Genomic DNA, 24552 nt, shown 5'->3' with positions numbered 1-24552 from the left:
TCTCTGACAGATTTATGATAATGGGGCTATAATGCTTTAACAAGACAGCACATAGAGTAAATGGCTCCTTAGCTGAGAAAGCAGGAGCAACTGGTTCTTTTATCTTTATTGTCCATAAAGGATCCTGGTAAGAGGGGGTTTTCTCCACGCCCTCCAACACACGACAGCAAATATTCCATAAGAAAAATAATCCCCATTAAAGCTGTTTCTTGGGCCTAAAAGCTTTTAAGAAAGGTGATGTCAGCTTTGTAATAGTCTTTTTTTTCCTCTGCAGTATACTTTACTGGTGTTCACGAGTATCTGGTTCTCTTCTTCTGGACCCCAGATTACCCTTCTCAGTGGGGGCAGTCCGCGGATGTGGCTAGTTGTGGCCAATGAGTTGTGAGAGGAAGGGATGTGTTCCTCCTGGCTGAAGAACAGAAGAGCAGTTGTGAGATCCACAGATGCTCTTCCCTGTTATAGTAACCCAGGAGGCTGAGTGGAGACGGTGCAGATACAAGTCGAGAAGCTTCTATCCATCCATTGCTGACCCTCGGCAAACATGTAGCTTGAGTAAGAAATAAACGTGTGTTGTGTCATACTGAGATTTGAGGAGCTGTTTATTACCGTCTCATAACCTAATCTGATTATTATATATTCCCACTCTTCACAAAAGCCATTGAGAAGTCAGTGACTCCAGAATTGAAGTTCTTATGCTAATATGATCCCAATTTGAAATCTTCAGGAAAACAACTTACCCATTTTATTGTGATGTCATTGGCTCCGTGGATCTCAACTCCTACCATCCAACACTGTTAAATGAAAGTCTAGCCAGGGATGGCAAATAGATAGTCTCTCTTGGGTAAACTGGGATTGATTCCTGATGGCTGCCCAAAGTGGTGTTTTTGTGTGTGTTTTTTTTTAAGATTTATTTCTTTACTTTGAGAGAGAGCTTATGTGAGCCCACATGTGAGCGCAGTAGGGGAGGGGTAGAGGGAGAGAAAGAATCTCAAGCAGACTCCCCGCTGAGCACAAAGCCCCACTCAGGGCTCGATCTCAGGACCCTGAGATCATTAGCTGAGCCGAAATCAAGAGTCAGATGTTTAACTGACTGAGACACCCAAGTGCCCCCAAAGTGACGTTTTGAAAACAATTCTAAGGCCAAGTCTGGGCTCTGTAGGTAGATAGCACAGTTGATTAGTAATGTCTGTTGTGAGCACGGGCACAAGGAGGAGAGGCATGGGTTATCGTATCCACCATCCTTGTATCTTACTACTTTCAAGGAGATTCACATCCTGTCCTGAAATACCTCCATGGAGAAAAAGATAGAATTACACAGGAGACTCAGCACTAGTCCATTCTGAACTTGCAGACTGGATCAGGGATCTTAACCAGAGTGTCAGAGTCATATTCCAAAAGGATGCTATCCGATATCTTACTTGAGAAAGTAACTGTTCTTTGTGACAAACCACCAGAGAGCCTGATACATAAAGCAGTCAGCATTCAGACACGTCAGTCCTTCCAAACCATCACTAAGACTCTCTACTTAGCCTCCTTTCTAAAATCATCCCACCATTTGCCTGAGAGACACACCCAAGGTGAGGCTGGGGTAGAAGACTCCCAAGTGCAGATAAAATGTGAATGCTTAGGGCATGGCTGTCCCATGGGAGCATGGGTTTCTTGTTCTTCTCCCTCCTCCTGTTTACCTAGACCCCCAGCTCTCAGCAGGACGGCCACCAGCACGCCAGGGATTGCCAAACCTTTGCTGAGTACCACTGTGAATCCAGCCTGTGAGCTGTTCCACAGGCATCAGCTCATTGAACCTTTACAATAATCCTAGGAGGCAGATACTATTTTATTTTTATAAAGGCGGAATCTCAAGCAAAGAGAAGTTAAGGATCCAGCCCAAAGTCTCAGTAAGTCAATCTGGAAATGTTTGACTCCAGAGCCCATGCATGGTCCAGGATGTGATAGAAGGAAATGAATGTGATTGGTTGCTAGAATCTTTAGTTCAGGAGAAGGAAGAGATTAAAAATTACCAATATGAGATCATTTCGTGTAGTGGTTAATAACAAGGAGCTTCAAAGAAGCTTTAGTTTGAGACCTGGACCAACAGTTGTTTTTACCTGTGAGACCGCAGACAAGTGATACATTTTTCTCATCTGTAAAGTTGGAATGCTTACAGGATTTACTTCATCTTCCTGTGAGGACTTAGTGAGATTATACATATGAAGTGATTAGTAGACTCTAGCAGATGGTAAATATTAAAAAAAAAAAGTGCTTATTATTCTCAATGATTTATCATTCTTTCCTCCATGCCTAATTATCACATGGGGAAGCTTAAATTGGTTGTTTTATATTAAAGTTGACTGAGTGGAAAAAATAATGTCTCTTTTAGAGAAAATTTCTGCCAAATAAATGTCAACTTTACTAAGATCTAAAAACCTTTTTAGCTGATTTTGCCTCATGTCTGTTTCTTTCAGTTTTGTATTATGATATAATGCAACCAAATGCCATATTTTATACTGCCTCAGACTCAAAAAAGCATTTACAACATGGCCCTCAGGGCTGATTCATTATTTTATTAAAGTCAAAAAAGGTTAGACTTTCTCCTTAACCTCATTAAAAGTATAGAGTTACAATAACCACTGTTCCTTCATTGAGATTATTCAGAACCACCACCAAAAGAAAAACCATCTAGCGGTAGGACTGAACTGCCGATTGAAAGACTGGAAATACAAGCCTCAGCTACCCAGGGTCACCATGACATATTAAGGAAATGTATCAGTTAGGGCTCCAGAGAAACAAAAACAACAGGAGTGTGTGTGTGTGTGCGTCTAACTACTGAGAGAGAGAGAGAGATTTATTTTAAGGAATTGGTTCATGTGATTGCAGAGGCTAGCAGCAAGTCCAAAATCTGCCAGGTAAGCGGGCAAGCTGGAGCCCCAGGGAAGAGTTGCAGAGTGAGACTGTGGGCAATCTTCTGCCAGAATTCCTTTTCACCTGAGAGACATCATTCTCTTTCAAGGAAGGCCTTCCAATGACTGGATGAAACCTACTCGCATTATGGAGGATGATCTGCTTTACTCAGAGTCTACTGATTTAAATGTTATCTCATTAAAAAAAAATAAGCGCAGAAGCACTTAGAATAATATTTGATCAAATATCTGGGTATCATGGCCTCAACAAGTTGATGCATAAAATTAATCATGACCCAAAGTCATGTTTTATTTGGGGGTAGGGTGTTCTCAAGCATAAAGATCACCTGCATCCTGTATCAAGCAAATACATCCCAGTAGTCCTGCGAAAATCCATCTGTCCCTTTGAAGAAAAGGAAGATAATAGTGCTGTTATTCCCTGACCACTCTATAAGATGTTGCCTAATCTGAGTCTGTCCTCTGCTTTTCTTACCACTGTTGCAACCCACACCGTATCTTCAAGTTCCCTGGGCCAGTATAATAGAAGCAAAGGCATGTACAGATTTTATGAGGACACAGAAGAAAGGGAAGGTCCCTGTCTTTTTAGTGGCTTTTTAGTGACTAGTAAAGAGATTCTCAAGCAGATATCTCCATAGGCTTCAATAAGATGTTATTTTCCTTTCATTTAAAATGTGTTTAATTTTTTTTCTACACCTTAATGTCTTGAAAATAGCTCAGTGAAGAGCAGAACTGCTCCCTTCATCCAGGAACTTGTTAAGAGTGTGCAAGTGCAGGCTGAAGACTGAACAACAGCCGCTGGAGAGAGCGTGATGAGATGTAACAACGAGAATCCTGTTGCCTGGCTATGAGGAATAAGAGACCAACCCGATGTAAAACGGTAGGATTTGCGCTTCACGTCTTCCATTTACTCTCCCATGTCGCCCTCCGTCATTCCACCTGCTGCTGTGTGCTCTGTGCCCTAGAGAACTGACCTCTGATGGAGACTGGCTACAGGCTACTGTGCCACTGTGCTCAGCCAGTGGAGAGCAATGGTGAGAGGTGGAAGGAAGAAGGAAAACAAGGACTTGGTATTTATTTTGAGGCTCCCTCCCTGAGAGGGCCCATCGGGCTAGCTGTGTCCCTCAACCCAGAGTCACAGCTCCTTTCAGCCACCCCTTCCACAGGACTCCTGGGTCCCCTTCAGATCTAGGGTGGTTACCTGCTCCTCAGTGTTGCTAGCCTGGGGCGGGGCAGGGGGGGGTCCTGCACTTTCAGTCAGGCTATCCTCTCATCGGGCCACAACTCGTGCAAAAGCTCTTCCAATTACCTAATATGAGTGTGTTCTGGCTGGGACTGACTAAAAAGGTATTCCACGTGTTATTTCTTGCTTTGTCTGAAGAGTTGGGATAATAAAAATCCTCGAAAACATTTCTGAGTTTTTTGCAATTCACGACTGAACAGATACCTTCTGATGTTACTCAATGTTCTTTAAGCGCCGTGTAATAATTTCCTCATAAATCCAAGGCCCAACACAAATGTTCTTTATCCTGCCCCGAGAATTACATAATCCTTGGTGTTTCTCTTTTTAACCTAGTTTCAAGGAAGCTCAGTGTTGAACTCACTGTTTATTGTCAATAATTAATTCAACTGAGTACCCAGTTATAACTATTTCTCTGCTCCTTGAAATGTTTTTTTTTAAAACTAGTTTTCATCCCATTTTGCTACTGTCTTTTTTTTCCCCCCACTGGTTTTGGTCTTGTGAGTCATCTAAATTCTTTTGGGAGAAAAGGAGAAAATACATCCTAATTAATAAACATTTCAAAATAAAAATCAGGCCTAGATCAGTGTGAAACCTAGGTTCACAAGGGTCCTCTTGAAAACAAGCCCCAGAGGCAAGAGGCAGAGTGCCAGGAAGAAGGTGGATCCCACCCAAAGGCAACTGGGTCCAGGCAGTAAATCCATAACCAGCCCCTTTTTTCCACCATTGGAAACAACCCCAGCCCTGGATAGTATGTCTGTTTATTTAGCTCCCCAAGGGGCTTAATAGATATTTAGGAAAGACCCAAACTTACTCTTGGTGTGGTGCTCCTGTCTTTGTCAGCAAAGTCAGCACAAAAAACATGAAAATCACGAAGACAGCGAGACCAACCCAAAATCCAATCACAATGGAATCTGTAAACAGTTAATACTGGGATTAGTACTTCACAGCAGTTTAAAACTTGAACATTCAAGAATCTGAGTGTTTTGTTACCTGAAATGAGAGAAGAAAGTCGACAATCTGATAAGACAATCTTGACCCATTAGTCAGCTGGGGGCAGGTAAGATGTAGGGAATGAGGGCGAGGGAAGAGCCTGCATGCCTCCAGGTTTCTGTCTCAGATAGCTTTGAGAAACTTTGGCCTTTTTGATTCGTGGTTTCCATATCTTAATGAAGGAACCCAGGACAGAGGGTGGACCATCTAGGTCCTTAAGATTCCACTGAAGTTTCCTGAGTTAGAAAATATCCTTTTTAGGGGCACCTGGGTGGCTCAGCCAGTTAAGCGGCTGCCTTCGGCTCAGGTCATGATCCCAGGGTCCTGGGATCGAGCCCCGCATCGGGCTCCCTGCTCCGCGGGAAGCCTGCTTCTCCCTTTCCCTCTGCCTGTCTCTCTGCCTACTTGTTCTCTCTCTCTCTCTGTCAGATAAATAAGTAAAATCTTAAAAAAAAAAAAAAGAAAATATTTTTAGCAGAGACTGCAATGTGAAATTTAAAATAAATTCTGGGGGTGCTTAGCTGGCTCAGTTGGTAGAGCATGCAACTCTTGATGTCAAGGTCATGAGTTCAAGCCCCATGTTGGGGGTGGAGCCTACTTAATCAAAATGAATTTTAATTCAAAGGAACCCAATTTTGTATTTTCACTTACATTCATGCAGGAATAACTCAAGTCCTCATTACTTCTTGAGAACATACAAATAACCTCCTGTGTGCTCTCCCCGTCTTCTACCTTTCCTCTGTCTCATCCCTGGATGAAACTACTTTATGACAACTCTGTTAATATTGCTGCTTTATAAAAAAACTCTTTGGCAAAGCAAAAACAAACAAACAAAAAAACTCTTTGGCAAAACTAGGCTTGACCTTTTCCAAATTAAAAGAGATTCCATAAGTAAAGCACTTTCTAGAATGTCTGGCATGTGAGAAAAATGTGCCTCATGTTTGCCAGCTATTATAGTTAAAATTAGCATCAGTTTCTCCCAGTCTACCTATACTTTAAAACCCATGTTTCCAAGTAGACAAGGGAACACTGTGTGCCTGTATTTATCTTAACTCTTAGCCATAACTTCCTAAGATCCACACCTTTTCTGGGGCTCTTACCCTCACCTGGTTGGAACAACTTTCCCCAACATAGAGCTAATGAAAGTGTATCCATCTTGGGCGCCTGGGTGGCTCAGTTGGTTAAGCGACTGCCTTCGGCTCAGGTCATGATCCTGGAGTCCCGGGATCGAGTCCCACGTCGGGCTCCCTGCTCAGCAGGGAGTCTGCCTCTCTCTCTGACCCTCCCCCCTCTCATGCTATCTCATTCTCTTTCTCAAATAAATAAATAAAATCTTTAAAAAAAAAAAAAAAGAAAGTGATTCCATCCTTCAATGCCCATTCCTTACACCATTTCCCTCACAAAGCCTGGACTAATTTCCCTAACTGTTGTGTTTTCTCCCTCCTTTGAACCCCATGACATGTTTATGCTTCTCTACATGGGCCCTTCCTTGATCCTATCTTGGGTAATAATCACAAGTGTATGTCCTTGGGACAGGGATGACACTGGATTGTCTACACAGGCTGGCACATATATTATAGGGTCTTAAATCTGGGGGAGGCACCAAAGTTGAATTATTTTACATTTTCTTTTTTTTAAGTTTTTAAAATTTAAATTCAGTTAATTAACATATAGTATATTATTAGTTTCAGAGGTAGAGTTTAGTGATCCATCAGTTGTATATAACACCCAGTGTTCATTACATCAAGTGCCCTCCTTAATGCCCATCACCCCATCCACCTCCCCTCCAACAACCCTATTTTTTCCCTATGGTTAAGAGTCTCTTATGGTTTGTCTCCCTCTCTGATTTGGTCTTACTTTATTTTTCCCTCCCTTTTCCTATGATCCCCTGTTTTGTTTCTTAAATTCCACATATGAGTGAAATCATATGATAACTGTCTTTCTCTGATTGACTTATTTCACTTATCATAATACCCTCTAGTTCCTTCCATGTCATTGCAAATGGCAAGATTTCATTTTTTTTTTTTTGATGGCTGAGTAATATCCCATTGTATCTCTATACCACATCTTTTTTTTTTTCATTCATAAAACTTTTATTCCACTTACATGAACTTAATACACGTGTTCTTAACAATTATGCTTGGATTGTTCATGAAAACTTCATAAGACATTAAACAAAGCTAGCCATCATCTCAAGTTATTTCCCTGTTAACTATTTTTACAGCACATGCATGTTAGGCAAGTATCAAAAAAAAAAAAATCACAAAAGCAAAAAAAAAAACCAAAACAAAACAAAACCCTAAAAAAAGTTAAATACATGGGATTTTTATTTTGCTGCTGTACTTGATATACATAAAGTAATGGATATCAAGCAATTCATTTTTACTGCGTCTCTACTTGTACATTTGTTCTTAGGTTGCCTAAAACATTTAAATACAAATAAGAGGAGTGTAGCAAAAATAATGAGAGCAAACAGCAGGTAACTTTACAAATAATGGAATGTGAACCGTTTCTGCCCTTATCCAGAGTAAATTGGGTCACAATTAAAGGAACACTTCTGCAACTGTAGTCAAAGGTGTGCACATTGAGAGTATTCCACAGATAATCATGGTTCAATAGGTAATATCTACAGAATACCCATTTCTACTACAGCCTTATAAGTGCTCCAAACCTTATAGTACCCACAAAAACTACACCTGTATCTGGAACCAATTATCCCTTTTATTCTCCACCAGGACAAACCAATATGTAGGCAGTTTTCTTTGCTTAGACATGGAAGCAGTTTTAACACTGGCCCTTGTGAAGCCACAATGTACCAAAAGTACTATGCCAAACATTTATAACTAGTATAAAAATTCCACATCCCCATATTGGCCACCTCAAGATGAAAACAGATAACTCCCTAAATGTTAACTGGCTCCACTCCCCTAATATTCAACATAAAAACCACATGGGAAATACAGAAATTCAAATAGAAGTAACATAAACCTGTCATAAACCGTAAACAAAAAACTATTTGTGGGACAGCATGGATGACAAATGGTCTACTGTGTAAATTTTAGAATGAGGCAGACAAAAGTTGGAAGGCCGGTTAATTTTCCCCTCCTTCTCCTGCTTCAGCTTCATCTCCTTGGGTGTCCGATATCCACAATGTCAAGTTGTCTCTCAGTAATTGCATTATTAGCGTGCTGTCTTTGTAGGACTCTTCACTTAATGTATCAAGTTCAGCAATGGCTTCATCAAAAGCTGTCTTTGCAAGAGAGCAAGCTTTCTCCGGGAAGTTCAGAATTTTGTAATAGAACACAGAGAAGTTAAGGGCCAGACCCAATCTAATAGGATGTGTTGGTTGCATTTCCTTTTTGCTGATTTCAAAAGCTTCTTGGTATGCTTGTTGTGACTGATCCACAATCTCTTTCTTGTCATCACCAGCAGCAACCCCGGCCAAGTAATGGTAGTAGTCTCCTTTCATTTTCAAATAGAAGACTTTGCTCTCTGCTTGTGAAGCACTGGGGATCAAAAACTTTTCCAAAAGAGACAGTACATCATTGCAGATATCTCTTAGCTCGGTCTCAATTTTCTCTCTGTATTCTCGAGCCATCTGCTGTTTTTTCTCAGCACCTTCCATCTTTTGCTCAATACTTGAGACGACCCTCCAAGATGACCTACAGGCTCCTACAACATTTTTATAAGCAACTGAGAGAAGATTCCTCTCCTCATTGGATAATTCGGCTCCTTGCTCAGTTACAGACTTCATGCAGGCTGCCATGTCTTCATATTGCTCAGCCTGCTCGGCCAGTTGGCCTTCTGCACCAGCTCATTTTTATCCATGACTGGATGTTCTGTGTTTGGAGTGGGTGGCGGCGGACGGATGGGGGCTCAGCAGTTCCCACATCTTCTTTATTCATTCATCTGTCAATGGACATCTGGGCTCTTTCCATATTTTGGCGATTATGGACATTGCTGCTATAAACATTGGGGTACAGCTGCCCCTTCAGATCACTATATTTGTATCCTTTGGGTAAATACCCAGTAGTGCAATTGTGGATCCTATGGTAGCTCTATTTTCAACTTCTTGAGGAATCTTCATACTGTTTTCCAGAGTGGCTGCACCAGCTTGCATTCCCACCAACAGTGTAGGAGGGTTCCCCTTTCTCCGCATCCTCGCCAGTGAGATACCACCTCACACCAGTCAGAATGGCTAAAAATATTTTACATTTTCTGATCTATTCTAAGTTTACCTACATGACATTACAGTGAGAATGCTTAGAAATTTAAAAAAACAAAAACAAAAACACATTAAGTTTTAAAAAAACACGTTAAATGTGTTTAAATGCAAAGCATTATTCTAATTAAATTATGTATTGCCCTTTTTCTGGAGTTAAGAAATCAGATTAGCAATTTACTCTGAATAATTCATATTTCATTCTACATATATGATTGCCCTGAAGTTAATTTTTATTCAACAATGTTTATTCAGTGCTCTGGACACAGAACTAACGTATCTTTCCTTGGATTAAAAATGCCAAAGAAATAGAAACTGTAGACTTTGCCCTGAGCCCTAAAAATGACAAAAGGACAAATACCAAAGAAACACATGGACACAAATGCAACCAACATGCAATAATAACATCTCAGTTGGGGGAGCGCAGCCTGTGAAGCCCCACCGTACAGATGATGACAGTTCAGCATGCTGTACTTCATCAACTGCCTGCATAGCAAAAGCAAATTCTAAAAGTATATGCAAGAATTATACTGAAGTTCTCAGTTGAGAATTTAATCTAGTCATGTTGATTCACATTGGAAGGTGTTCACATTAGGACAGCTTTCACGCTGCAAACATGGCTGGATCCCCATCAGTCTCTCACTTCTCTAGCTCAGGGTGGGCAGGGAGGGAGGAGGGGTGCCTTTAACCCAGCCTAGTTCCTTCTCTCTGCCTTTCTAGTGCCCCAGGGAGCTGATCAAAAGGCAGCAATAATGTGGGGCATGAGAAGGTCATGGCCCTCCCTTGAAGTCACAGGGGAGCAGACTAGGGAGGATCAGGGCTATGGTTAGAACTTGAGAATGCCAGTGATCCAACAGCATTTCCAAATGCTTCCTTAAAGACACGGCATCTACATTTCCTATCACAATATGCTTTAAGTGGCTCTGTTTATTCACATTCCTCTTCAAACGGAATTTTGCTTCCTCTAATTATTTCCATTAGTTTTCCTCTACCTCATCCTCTGCCACATGGCCTGACCCGAGGGCACTTTCTTACGCAGAGCCCCTTTCGGGGAATATCAGAGATTCCCATCTCCTCCCAGGAATATCCAAACGCTCTTGCAGTTTTATTTATATACCAAGTTTCACGGACATGGCCATGGCAGTCAAACAGGGAAAGCAGAGCCCCTGGCCCTCTCCAAAGCACCCTTCCCTGAGAAGGATTCAAAATAAAGGTTTATAGAGAGTGAAACTCCAATGATGCCAGTTGGTTAAGGAAACCAAGAGAAGCCTTCCAAAGGTGTTTCTAACAGAGCCCAGCAGCCACTTCTGTCCTGTCTAGGAACTGTACAATTTAGAGATCATTATAGTAAAGGAGTAGAGTAAATTGCCAAGGGGAATTCTAAATGGAATGTGTCATAATAAACTAACTTCCCTTCAACCTGACCGCTAATAAATGGAATGAAACAGAGCAGAAAGCTGACGGCCTGGCTTTTACTGGTATGATCCTGTTTCTCCATGATTATCTCTTCTCCTCTAGGGTCAGACTAGGGCCAACTACCCCAATGTCAGCCTCACTGAAATAAATTCCTTTCTTGTTCCACCAGCACTCATCTCCCTGCCTTTGGATTTTGTCAGCTGCAAGTGGCCAAATCTGGTCTGTTTAGGACCCCCAGAGCCTGGTGCTCTTGGAGCCCTGCGCCCCTCCTACCAAACTTCCATCTCCTAGTTTCTCCCTGGCAGGGATTTAATTGCATACTTCCCCAGCTGCTGCCTAACGGTCTGGCTTCTAATCAGGCTGCATCTAGGTAGGTGTCGACCACAATCTTCCCCTTGGGGACACAGGCAGGTCTTGACACACCCTCAAATACTGGGAACCACTGAGAACAAAGAAATTTGCTTTGACAATCATAAAAGTTCAAGAGGCAACTAGGAGCCCAGGGTAGGCTGAATGACAAGGTCGATCTCCTACACAAGACCACTCAAAACTGGGAGAGGTAGCTGTTTTCTCTAATGCACAGAAACCAGCACAGAGAGTCAAGGGAAATGAAGAAATAGAGGAATATATTTCAAGCTAAAGAACAAGATAAGTCTCCAAAACCAGATCTTAATGAAATAGATATAAGCAATTTACCTGACAGAGAGTTCAAAATAATAGTCATAAACATAGGGGGCAAGCTTTTTGACATCGGTCTTCACAATGATTTTTTGGATTTGATACCAAAAGCAAAGGCAACGGAAACAAAATAAATAAGTGGGACTACATCAAACTAAAAAGCTTCTGCAGAGCAAAGGAAAGCACCAACAAAAGGAAAAGGAGAAAATATTTGCAAAGCACATATCTGAGAAGAGGTTAATATCTAAAATATATAAGGAATCCATACAATTTAATACCAAAAAGCAACCCAATTAAAAAGTGGGCAAAAGACCTGAATAGATATTTCCCAAAGACATCCAAATGGCCAGGAGGCACATGAAAAGGTGCTCACCACCACTAATCATCAGGGAAATGCAAATCAAAACCTCAGCGAGATACCACCTCATCCCTGTTTGGACATCTATTCTCAAAAAAGACAAGAGATAAAAAAATGCTGGTGAGGATGTGGAAAAAAGGGAATCATGGTACACTGCTGGTAGAAATGTAAATTGGTACAGCCACCATGATAAATAGTATGGAGTTTCCTCAAAAAAGTAAAAATAGAACTACCTAGGACCCAGCATTCTCACTTCTGGATATATATCCAAAGGAAACAAAACCATTATCTTGAAGAGATATCCATACTCCCACATTCACTGAAGCATTATTCACAATAGCTAAGGTATGGAAACCACCTAAGTGTCCATCACTTACATAGATGCACACACACACAGACACACTAAAATATTAGTTGGCCGAAGGAAATCTTGTCATTTGTGACAACATGGGTGAACCTGGAGGGCATTATGCTATGTGAAATAAGAACCAAAAAAAAGTCAAACTGATAGAAACGGAGAGTAGAAAATTGGTTGCCAGGGACTGGGGGTGGGGAAAACGGAGAGGTTGGTAAAAGGTACAAACTTTCAGTTATAAGAGGAATAAGGCCCGAGGATCTAACATAGAACATGGTCAGTATAGTTGACAATATGTATTATATAACTGAAATCTGTGGGAGTAGAACTTAAATCTTCTCACCAAAAAATAAATAAATGAAGGGAAATATCTGAGGTGATGAGTATGTCGATTGACTCGATGGAGGGAATCCGTTCACAATGTATATGTGTATCAAATCATCACTTTGTACCCTTTAAATATATTACAATTTTGTCAATTATACCTCAAGAAAGCTGAACAAAATTTAGAAAGCCTTCCTTACAAGGAAGCAGCAGGTGAATGTGGGGCATCATGGACGCCAACACACATCAGAGTGGCAGCACCCAGGAAATACTAAGAGAACAAAGGCATTTCCTTTGCCATATTTGCATCTCCATTTCTAATCTTTCTTTTAGTTCCTAAGGTGTCCCATAAAGCTGAACCAGTTAAGAACCTAACATTTTTATTGCGCTATGGATATTCATTCTGAAACAACCAAACATCTCTGGGATATTTATTGGGTAACCACAACAGGATCTGGGAATGGGCAGTAGTTCCTGGAAGACAGATGCTTCGTGCTGACCAGGAGCATGCAGTTATATGACTCGAGTTGGACAGTAACCTTGCACAGAATTGTATTTCCTTGCTTTGTGCTGGATTATTAATCACTCCAATAACATGAAGCACAATTTATGCCTATCATGCAGAATTAGGAATGGCTGCAGGCTATTCCAGTCCATCATTATGAATGCACACAGATAGACTGCTCTCTACAGCCCCAGAAACCCAGCAGGGCTGAAAGGATGCCATTGACCATGAGATACAAAAGAAGGTTCTTCAAATAATAGCTCCAGACTTTCCTTTTGTACATATTTTTGATGGTCCAAATGTTCACACAGTTCGGGAGAGCTGGAATGATTAATACTTTAAAAAGAATCTCAGCTTGAGAATGACATTGACTCAGGATCCCCCACTAAGGGAACCTTTCAAGTTCTTTGTCACTCATGTAATACCATCCCTGAGCAGTCAGCCTATGTTTGGAAGGGGGTGTTTTCTGGGACTTGAGGGATACAGAACAGAGTTGTGTAAAAAGAATGTTCAGGAAAATTAATCACTGGGGATTTCACAGGTTAAGACAAATACATTATATTTACAATGGGGAACTATAGACTTACATTTATGAGCCTTCAGTCCTTCAAAGGAAACTGGTCCAATCTCATAATATTCATATTCCCAGGTGTAATCAGAATTAGGTGCAGATTGCTGGGAGGTTCTGTTAGAGATTAATCTCTGGGCAGACATCTTCACCCTGCACAAACGGAGAAAGGCAAGTGTAGAGCCTGTTAATTCATCCTCAACTGCACAGCTACTCTACCTGCTCTTGACCACATTCAGAAGTTCAGAAGGCAAAGGCATCAGTGAGGTCCCATCCACTAGGTCAGGGTGAGGTCCTCAATGGCTGTCTATACTTCACACCAAGTGGCCATTGTTTCCTTTTATCTCTCTGCTAGACTAGAATGTTTTTTAAAATCAGACACCATGTCTTCTTTTGTTGCTGTCCCCCAGGACTTAAGCCAGTGCCTGGCACATAACCAACTTTCAATAACTGATAAATGAAGGAAGAGAAGAAGGGAGAGAGTATATCAAAGTCTCTGAGCTTACAACTTCAGCCCCACCACCTATACCGTGTGAATATGCAGAGTCTACAGAGAATAAATAAAATCAGTACCAGAAGTGAACTTGCACAGTATACATATATGGAGCACCTGCTGTGCAAAAATAAAGACAAGCATCCAAAGGCTAATGAAGTGGGGTGGCAAAGAGAAAAGAGGTCAACAAAAGCCCCATAATGGGAGAAGATCCTCAGTGGAAGCCTGAATCTTGCCTACTGCTTACTTCTAAAATTTGTCCTATTCTCAGGATGTCTCGAGTGTCTTCTTTGTGATGATTTTAGATTTAAAAACTCTGACTCCTTTGAAACAAGAGGTTGCGCTGCGCAGCGTGGATGCCAAAGGTGACAAATCAACAGAGCCAGTATTCAATATTGAGCATCTACTGTGTGCAAGACACTGTACATTATGAGATGGAAGAAGATGCTTGAGATACAGGTACAGACCCTACAGACCTTGCTTTATATTGGGGAAAGAATACAAAGTAACAAATAGAATATAAGGAAAAATTTGAATGAAAGATCAGCCAAAACCAAGATTCACTGAGAAGTCACAACCACTGGGTCCCACCCCTAAGAACTTTCTGAAATTCCCCTTCTTCTACCCACCTTGGGTCAGTATCACCCACTGCTGCCTCTAGGGCCCAACCCCCAGAGAAGTTGAGGCAAAATCACCATCACCATCACCCCTCTGCCCCAAGGCATAAATCTCATCTTTCCCTTTTCCTTTCTTCCCTAATCCCCAGTCCTGGACCCCACAGAAACAGACTCTAACCCCTCAGTATCATATTGTTCAAAGGATAGTGTGCTCTGATCCAGAGATAGAGGCTAGTATCAGAACTGGAGCGTTACTGCGAGTGCCCAGCCAGACAAATCATTCCTTCAAAGGGAGAAGAGAATGTACCGTTTCTGATTTGGAAAAGAAAGCTATACAAATTTTAAGAAAAGCTGACCTTCAAGGAAGTATTCAGTAGCCTTTCTAACACCAGCACAAAAATAACATAAAACCATTACCACAGTATTATCTTTGGTCTTTTTATTATTTGAATAAGAGATTATTTCCCTTGATGAAATAAATTTCCTCAGGAAATGAAAATTAATAACACAAACCTAAGAAACACTATGCTTGTTTATGAGCACTTCCTCCAGAAGGAAAGAATTGTGTCTGTGAGAGAAGAGTAGTTCTTCAGGTGTAGGGTTCAGAGATAAATGGCAGATTCGGACAAACATAATGTGCATTTGAGAATTTTAAGAATTTCACACCATGCAGGGAAGATACTAGATTTGAAGCTGGAAGACCAGGGTCTTCACATTTGCTCTACTTACATTTGATATGTTGCCAGGAAATGGTTCTGGCTACGGTCACTAGTAGACACCATCATCACCCACCTGGCCCCTTTCTCAAGCTCCCTCACTGGTTTTTCTGCTTCTACTCTTACTGACCAATTGTAATCCACTCTTCACCTATCAGCCAGTGATTTAAAAAAAAAAAAAATTGTCCTTTTCATTCCTTTGCTTAATATTTTTAATGGCTTCCCATTGTACTAAGGACAAAGTCCAAAATCTTTGAAAGGTCCTACAAGGTCATGACTTAGGTCTTAGTGTCTCCTCTTATCTTGCCTCATACCCTATCAAACCATGCTTGCATTTCCTGCAGTTCCTTGGAGACTTCCTGCTCTGTGTTCCCTGCACACATGCTCTTCCCTCTGGCAAGAGTATGCCTCCCACCGGCCCATCCTAACCCATTCCTCCTTTCCTGCTTATGCTTATCTACACTAGGGTGGGCAAATCTGGACTACCACCTGTTTTTGTACAACCTCCAAGTGAAAAATGTTTTTATATTTTTTCATGGTTGGAAAACAATTTTTCTGAGAGAGAGAGAGAGAGAGAGCGTGCCTGCGTGCACATGAGCAGGGGGGAGGGGCAGATGAAGAGGGAGAATCTTCAGCAGGCACCACACCCAGCATGGAGCCTGACGCGGGGCTCAATCTCACAACCTGAGATCATGACCTGAGCTGAAATCAAGAGTTGGATGCTTAACTGTCTGAGCCACCCAGGTGCTCCTGGAAAATAATTTTTTAAATAATATTTTGTGACATAATAAAATTATACGAAATTCAAATATTGGAGTCCATAAATAAGGTTTTATTGGAACACAGCCACCCCTGTTTGTTTTTGTATTTTTTTATGGCTTCTCTAGCATTACAACAGCAGAGCTGGGTAGTGGCAACAGAGATAGTATAGCCCAAAAGCCTAAAACATTTACTTTCTGGTATTTTATAGAAAAAGTTGGCCAACCCTCCTTTAGAGCAATGGGGGGTGGGGGGGCGCGGCAGGGAAGATCTAAGCTTCAATTTTCCCATCAGGAAAATGAAGATGATAACAGTACCTATTCCATGGAGTTGCTGTAAAGATTAAATGTGATGTTACACGAAGTATTGGGTAGCCAGGACCCAGTTAAGATCAATACATAGTAACCAGCACTATTATTATAAGCTGAGAAATGCTAGTCTGGGATAGAAAAGCCTAGGCCTCTTCTTCAAGCATCACCAACTCTCCTGCCAGCCAATTCCTATCAAACTCACCATGTGGGTTCATTGATCTGTGCGCCCTAGACAAATGAATAAAACTGTAATAAAAAATAACACAGAGGGCATTCATTTAGATGCTTTAAAAGTTTTAATGAGAAATATATGCATCATGGGATTCATGCTGTTCCATCAAGTCAAAAATATGGTAAGAATCTTTCCTGTTTTTTAAGGAAAATAATATGAAGTCTGGTTTGATCATCTCATTTTTATTGGAAATCAGGTATTACAGCCAGTGTAATAAGCACTGCAGAGGGAGGCCCTAGACTTCATCTAGTATCGAAATAGACAACAGAAAAATAGCAAAAAGGACATAAAACACTGAAGGAAATAAAGATGGGAGTGTTTTCCAATCTCTGTGTAAGTTGTTCTCCACATCGGTACCTAACGGTGAGCCCCACCTGTGGCTGCCCAGGCCCACGCGCCCAGCAGGTCTCCCCGCGACTCTCTCGGGTCAGAAAGAAGCGTTAGGGCCACCTTCACAGGGCTGGCCAGGAACTAGCAAACTATGTCTGTACAAAACATCAGACATCAAGAGATCTCAACCCCTGGGACACCTGGGTGGCTCAGTCGGCTAAGCGTCTGCCTTCGGCTCAGGTCATGATCCCAGGGTCCTGGGATCGAGTCCTACATTGGGCTCCCTGGTCTGCGGGGACCCTGCTTCTCCCTCCGCCTGCCACTCCCCCTGCTTGTGCTCGCTCTCTCTCTCTCTGACAAATAAATAAATAAAATCTTAAAAAAAAAAAAGAAAGAAAGAAATCTCAACCCCTTACCCACCACAGAGAAAGTGTTTTTTCATTGCTTCTTTTACTCTCCCTTATACCATTCCTGTTCATCTACATGAACTATTTAGGGATGGCTAGGGAGCAAGGGGTCATACAAGTCACATGTGCAGAGATCCTGAAAGTGGAAAGTCCGTCCTTTAAGAGAGGAGCAAAGTGCTGGCCTGGAGACAAGAGGGAGTGAAGAGCAGAGCCAGACTATCAGCTGTTCTCCAGGGAAGCAGAATGAAATGCTAGACAACTTCTGCCATCATTTTGGTAGCTTTTAGATAACAGGGGGTGGGGCGGGGGGTGGGGGGAGGCTTTTGTTTTCGCTATTTCATCTAGGTTCTTGAATCCCAGTTAGATTGGGGGGCCAGCGTCTCTGGCCTCCCCTCTCAAGCAGTCACCTAACACCCTTGAAAAAGCCCATGAGGCAACAGTTTTCATCCAAGTCTCAAGTTGATTAGCTTGGGCCACCGAATACACAAGGACAAGAAATAAACAGAAGGCTGGCGTCTGGCTGGATTTTGTACGCTGTCCATTTTTTGAAGCCCCGAGTTGCCTGTCTGAGTTTTGCAGAAACAGAAGCTGGCACTGATTCACCGTTTGGAAAATACCAGCACATCCGGGCAGCCGACCCCAGAGTCTGATATTTGCATTACAGGGAGGAAGCGATGTCTGGGCCATACCTCCCACCTCCCGGGGTGGGAGAGGCAGTGGGCACCGCAGCCCGCTCACGGGGGTGCTTGCTGAGAGCAGGCAGCTGCTAGCCCCTGAAGCCAGCAAACTGGAAGTGCGGGGCTCAGCCAAGCGGCTGCCTTCTGTGCCTTTGGGGCTCCTCAGCACCCCTCCCAAAAATCTCTCTGCCCAATTTCTTCATTATATTAGCCTTGAGAGGTGTCTGCGGCCTGCTAACCGTGCTTTCTCAGTTTGGGTTTGAGATCTTCCTCCTTCCTCCAATCCTAGGCCTTGGCCTAAACCACCACATGCGCACATGGAGAAGGTTAACTTCCCTTTCAGGTGTGGTTTTGAGGTACAGTTGTGATTTTTCGTTATTGTTGCTGTTGGCAGGCATGCTTTCAGCTGCTCCTCCAGGAAGCTTGCTTAGGATGCATTTCCTCTGGAAGAAGTTGCTTTTCATGAGGCTAATATAAGTGAGTAAAGGCTCTTCACGGCCACCCTTGCAGGGCCATGATGGGTACACGTGCCAAGGGAGCTATTACCTTGAAGTTGGACCTTGATTTCCATACTAAGGTATAAACATCAGCAGATGTGCTTTCCCAGTGACCACCAGTTCAGTCATAGGACTAGAACATTAAGGAGAGATCCAAAAGATGCCTATACACCCTAAAAAATGAGTGCGTGCGCGCACACACACACACACACACACACACACACACATACACGGCTGAGAGCACAGCAAGAAAGGCACTCGGAGAAGCTGCTGGCCAAGGTCCCGGATCCAAAGCCCCACAGTAACCAGTATGCATGGAGGAAGACTGAATGACCCATTCAGATTTGAGATCAAAAGTCCCAGTTGCACGCTATCTTCTTTACCTTCAATGCCCAAACTCCAATTGTGGGCATGCCAGCCAGGACGCCAACCTCTGTTCCGGTCTGGGCCATAAAGGTCTCATTAGGTCTCATGTACTCATCTCTTTCTTCCTTCTATTCCTAGGAACAACCATCCCCAGCAAAACACAGAGAAGTCACTCTCGTAATCCATCACCCTTTCTCTCTCCAAGCAAAGGCATTTGAGAAACCAAACGTAAAGCCTGACTAGGCTGCATTCTGGCAGCTGAGGAGCCTGAGGTCAGAAGTTCTGAATTGCAGCTTTAGAAGCTTAGTCCCCTCATTGCACAGAGATGTGACTAGGCCCCCAAGTGAAGACTAATGGTGCACTCAGCTTACCCGCATCTCAGTGGGGTAGGACCACACAGAGATCAGATGAGAGTCTGCAAGCTATGAGTCAGGCTCATGATAGACCAGAGCCCCTGGGTCTTCCTAAAGCATTTCCATAAGGCAACACATCCTAGCAAGGAAGTATGCTTTACCTTCTAAAATCAGAGCCTCTGTGGTCTCCTCCCAGGGCAGTGCTTAAAAAAGGCAGACATTTTCCCCCAGTGTACTGTTCCTTTTTATAGATTCTGTGTGAGCCACTACCTTCCACTTCTACTCATTTCTTTAATTTTCAAGTTTGCAGATTCCTTTTCTGTGAATCCATTTTAAGTCAGCAATTTCTTTCATGGAGTGTGGATTTTTATTTCTTCCAGGTGAAAACGTGTTGCTTCTGGGATTTTGAAGTCTTCTCCTCCTAACTGCTATCTTTTGACTTGAGCGTGCATCTTACTTTTGAAGTCTGCATCTCTGGCCATTCAGTTCAGCCTAGAGATATTACACACACACACACACACACACACACACACCACGCACACAGCTCTTCCCTTCTCAAATGGACATATTCCCACATTTCTTCACACTAACTTTATGCTGTTCCTGGGTATTTCCAAGAAAGTACTCAGTTACCCAGCAGACCTCAAAAATATGGCGACTGACAGCTAACAGAGAAATTCTGGATGCATCGCCTTCCTGTCTATCCCCACATCTTTGCTGCACAGTGGCAACTTGTTTCCAGGAGCAAAACAGGGAACAGCATGTGTTCCCAAGCCTGAAGACTACCCCGGTCTTAAAATCAGAATCAAGGCCAATAAAAGAACAACTTCCAAAGCCAGAAACAGGACTTCATATTTTGTGCAGATAAATATTCAGTCAACATCTGAAATGGAGAGATGCTTAATTAACAAGTGGGCATCCTTCCTCTACCTGCTGGCGCCTCAAAGAGGACAGTGGTCTGGACTCCTAAATCCAGCTCCTTCACTTATGCCCTGGGCAGCCACAGAGTAGTCAACAGACTAGAAAGTAATTTTTAAAGTTAGCATTTCCTGACTCTGTTCAGTGCAGCAAATGGTTACTGCACAAACTACTAGGTGCTGGGACACAGTGACTATCTGTGAGCCCTTCGGAGACGTCTCTGGAGATGGCAACAGATCTTTGCATCACACCGTAGTACAGGCGATGCTAGGACCACATGGACCAGTCCTCCAGTGGCGTTCTCCTCCCTCCGGTGTCTTGTCCGTAAGCACCAACAGGGCAGGGCCTCCTCTGCTTTGCTCACCGCTATATTTCCAGCAACTCACACAAGGCCTGGCTCATAGCAGAAAGGCAGTAAATACTTGTTGATTCAGTTTCTCATTCTGTGGAGAAGCCATAGAATTATCTTTTTTTTTTTTTTTTTTAAGATTTTATTTATTTATTTGAGAGAGAGAGAGAGCATGGGGCAGGAGGGTCAGAGGGAGAAGCAGACTCCCTGCTGAGCAGGGAGCCCAATGCAGGACTTGATCCTGGGACTCCAGGATCATGACCTGAGCCGAAGGCAGTCCCTTAACAACTGAGCCACCCAGGTGCCCGAATTATCTTCTTTCGTTCTCTTACTCCACCCTGAACTTGAGAGCAGAGTTCTCCCATTCTAACAGAAACTTCAGTCGGACAGGGAGAAGAACATCATACCCACACGGAGGGGAAAAAACACCCCAGAAAGAAGCTGCGAAGCCTCCATCTGGAAAGGATTTTCCAAAAAGAGAGATGAGGCATGGATGGGAGGTAGGTGTGGGGAAGGCAGGCACGCTGTCCCCAGCAACCGCAACTCAGCCCCAGCTCTGAAAATTTAGCAAGCTGGGTTTTTACAGTCCTCCAAGGGCGAGAAAGGTAATGAATTGAGTCACACTGACCAAACGTAGGAGAATGATTTATAACCATTGCATCAATTTTGGTGAATTACAATAAGGAATAAAATGGCCAAGGAGACCAGAGCACATGCTTCACATGATTTGGGAAGCAAACTTTAAGATCCAAAGATTTACTGATGACTGTGGAATTAGGGCAAGGGAGTTATGTAATATAATAAAACAGGGCTCTACTCCTCTACCCCACCACAGGATGCTACACTGCTTGTCCTATATCCCAACACGGATGTCCTACTGTAGCCACAGTGAGGCCACTCCTGTGGCGGGTTGAGGTCCCACCCCAGAAATGCGTTAAGTTTAACTCCCACCTCTTTCTACATCTTGCTTTCCTTGGTCTGGACTTCAAGGAATTCCAGGCATATTGAGCATATCAGTGGAATCCCAAGCTGACCACTCTGTTACAGTAAGGTTTGCTGGGTCCCTGATACTTCCATTTATTTTTGCCCTATTCTGGAGCCTTCACAAAAAGTATGTTTAAAAGTACTAGAGTCAAGTCAAAAAACCAACTATCAAAAAGCAGTGCTTTACCATGAGATATCACTTCACACCCATTAGGATAGCTGTTATATCAAAAAAAAAAAAAAACAACCAACCAGAACATAAGTGTTAGCAAGGATGTAGAGAAACTGGAACCCTCGTGTGTTGCTGGTGGCAATGTAAGGTGGTGCAGCTGCTACCAAAGGCAATACAGCAGCTCCCTGAAAATGTCACCATGGGACACCTTATAATCCAGCAATTTCGCCTCTGGGAATATTCCCCAAAGAATTGAAAGCCGAGACTCCAACAGATATTCGTACACCAAGGTCCACAGCAACATGATTCACAATAGCCATAAGATGGAAGCCATCCAAATATAGATTGGCAGATGAGTGGATAAACAAAATATAGTATGGACATGCAGTGGAGTATTATTCAGCCTTAAAAAGAAATTCCAACACACGCTACAGCATGGATGAACCTTCAAAACATGATGCTACGTGAAATAAGCCAGAGACACAAGGCAAATATTGCATGACTGCCGTTATATGAGGTACCTAGAGTACTCACATTCGTGGAGACAGAAAGCAGAACTGTGGCTGCTGAGGGCTGGGAGGGGCAGGGAATGGGAAGTTATTATTGGGTGGATACAGAGTTTCAGCTTGGGATGATGAATACGTTCTGGAGACAGGTAGCAGTGATGGTTGCACAACAATGTGAAGGTTATGTTATATATATTTTACCAAAATTTTTTAAAGTTCTAAGAACTTTCTTAATAAGAAAATAATAAAAATCAGCACTTCCCACCCAATGTACTTGAGGGAAGTGTAATTGAGAGCTCCCCAAAACAAAAGACCCCCCCTGGGGACATCCAGGCCCCCCTCACCCGGGCCGGGGGGTCCTTCCTCCATGGCCAACCTTCAAGTTGTATTCAGCTCTGCTCTTTTGAGAGACTTTGTGGCGATTCCTTTCCATGTAAAAGGAACATTCTGTCTAGGCCGTGGGGAATCCTCCTTCTCCGTGCCGCGGAGAGCCATGGGCAGCTGCGAGAATACGGGTGCTGCCCTAACTGCGGTCCTCTTACCTCCACCAGTCCCGGAAAGGCACTGACCGCTTCCCAAGCTCTCCTTGTGACCAGCTTCACCTTCTATAGTCCCTGTCATTAGCCAACCTCATTTCAGCAGAAGTCCAGTATCAGTTACGGTTCCAAAGCTTCCAGAGGATTACATTTAGAGTCACTAAGAGGACAGGGCACCTGGGTGGCCCAGCCGGTTAAGCGGCTGGCTCTTGATTTCTGCTCAGGTCCTAGCCTCAGGAATGTGAGTTCAAGCCCCCTGATGGGCTCTGCACTCAGCGAGGCCTCTGCTTGAGGATTCTCTCCCTCTGCCTCTGCCTTTTCCCCCCAGCTCACACACATGCTCTCTCTCCCTCTCTCAAATAAATAAATACAACTTAAAAAAATAATAATAAAGTCACAAAGAGGAAGCATGTAATCTCCTAATGCCAGCTCTAGTCTCTGGGGAATGTTAACTGGAGACCAGCCAGAATTCGTGGACCTGGGAAACAGGACGGCTGACATTTCTATTTTGCCAAATAGGGACATTTTTTGAAAATAACTATTATTAATAATTAGCATCCTTATAAGAAAAGTCATTTGAAGCACCTTCCAAGTGAGGAAGAGACAATCTCACAGGAAAGGTGGCCCTCTGCAAGAAAGGGAAGGTGGCAGCCTGACCAACATTTTCATAGGAAGCAGATAGTTTTATGTGGGTGTGCATCACACCGCCTCTGTCCACTGCACTCACATGCTAGCTGCCTGAAGCAGCTTACATCTTCATTCTCTCTGAAAGCAAAGGAAAGGACTGAAAGGAACGTGGTGAGATTTTTCTCTACAGAACCTAAGATTCTGTAACTTACTACCAAGATGCTTTCCATCTGCATCACAAAGTCAATGATGTGTGTCTATTTGTAAAAACTGTGTGTGTGTGCACGTGAGTGTGTATATATACAATGCAATACAGGTATGGTGCTCTCACAGGCTGAACTGTGTCCCCCTAAAATTTGTATGTTGTAGCCCTAACCCCCGCATACCTCAGAATGTGGCTATATTTGAAGACGGGGTCTTTAAAAAATTAAGTTCGAATGAAGCCATTAGGGTGGGCCCTAATCCAGTCTGACTGGTGTTCTTACAGGAAGTGAGAAGGACACAGAGAGACACCAAGGCCACCTGGGCACAGAGGGACAACCATGTGAAGGAGGCAGCAAGAGGAAGGTCACCTACAAACCAAGGAAAAAGGCCTGGCACAGATCCTTCCCTTAGTTCGCAGAGGAAACCAACCTTGACCCCTTGATCTTGGACTTCCAGTCTCCAGAACTGTAAGAAAATAAATTTCTGTCCACTTTACCAACCACTTCTACTGTAACTAAACAACAAATATATTTCTGGAAAGAAAACCATTTTTAAAATGTTATTAATCTATCCCACTATATGTCATCTTTACCAAATACATTTATGACATTCCCATCAACATGTCTTTCAAGAAGAAAGAGCGCTAGTTTTGTACATGCTAAAATTAGTATGGGTCAATTCAGCCCAATGAGGGTATTTTAAACACAATGAGCTCAACTACGAAAGATGTAGTAGACGTTGAAAAGTCAAGGCCTGTGCCCTCAAAGAATCTGGGCTTGTCTTTGAAACTAAACTCTCCTCTGCTGAATGTCACCCCTTCAAATACACACGCACAGAGGTTAAGGTGCAACACAAAAACCTGATGACACAGGCAGACAACAGGTGAACAGGCTCATCACAAAAGGGAGGCTCCTTATAGCAAAG

At 42.9% G+C, this 24552-nt stretch overlaps 1 protein-coding gene and 1 pseudogene across 3 annotated transcripts in view; both read right to left on the bottom strand.

Moving 5' to 3' along the window:
* MRAP2 (melanocortin 2 receptor accessory protein 2) overlaps positions 1-24552 on the bottom strand; it is a 109293-nt gene that overhangs the window by 9164 nt on the left and 75577 nt on the right. For all 3 annotated transcript variants that reach the window (XM_031028670.2, XM_006733797.3, XM_081828602.1), the window contains exons 2-3: positions 13594-13727; positions 4970-5069 (exon numbers count right to left, since the gene is read on the bottom strand). In XM_031028670.2, coding sequence (XP_030884530.1) covers positions 4970-5069; positions 13594-13720 — 227 coding nt within the window. In that variant the 5' untranslated portion in view covers positions 13721-13727. The remainder of the gene's footprint in view (positions 1-4969; positions 5070-13593; positions 13728-24552) is intronic.
* On the bottom strand, positions 7458-8991 carry LOC102735762 (14-3-3 protein zeta/delta pseudogene; annotated as a pseudogene).

This window comes from Leptonychotes weddellii, chromosome 8, assembly GCF_054177405.1.
Source record: "Leptonychotes weddellii isolate Sample4059 chromosome 8, ASM5417740v2, whole genome shotgun sequence".
Taxonomy (NCBI): domain Eukaryota; kingdom Metazoa; phylum Chordata; class Mammalia; order Carnivora; family Phocidae; genus Leptonychotes; species Leptonychotes weddellii.
The sequence above is the reverse complement of the archived record's forward strand: the minus strand, read 5'-3'. Positions and strand labels throughout refer to the sequence as shown.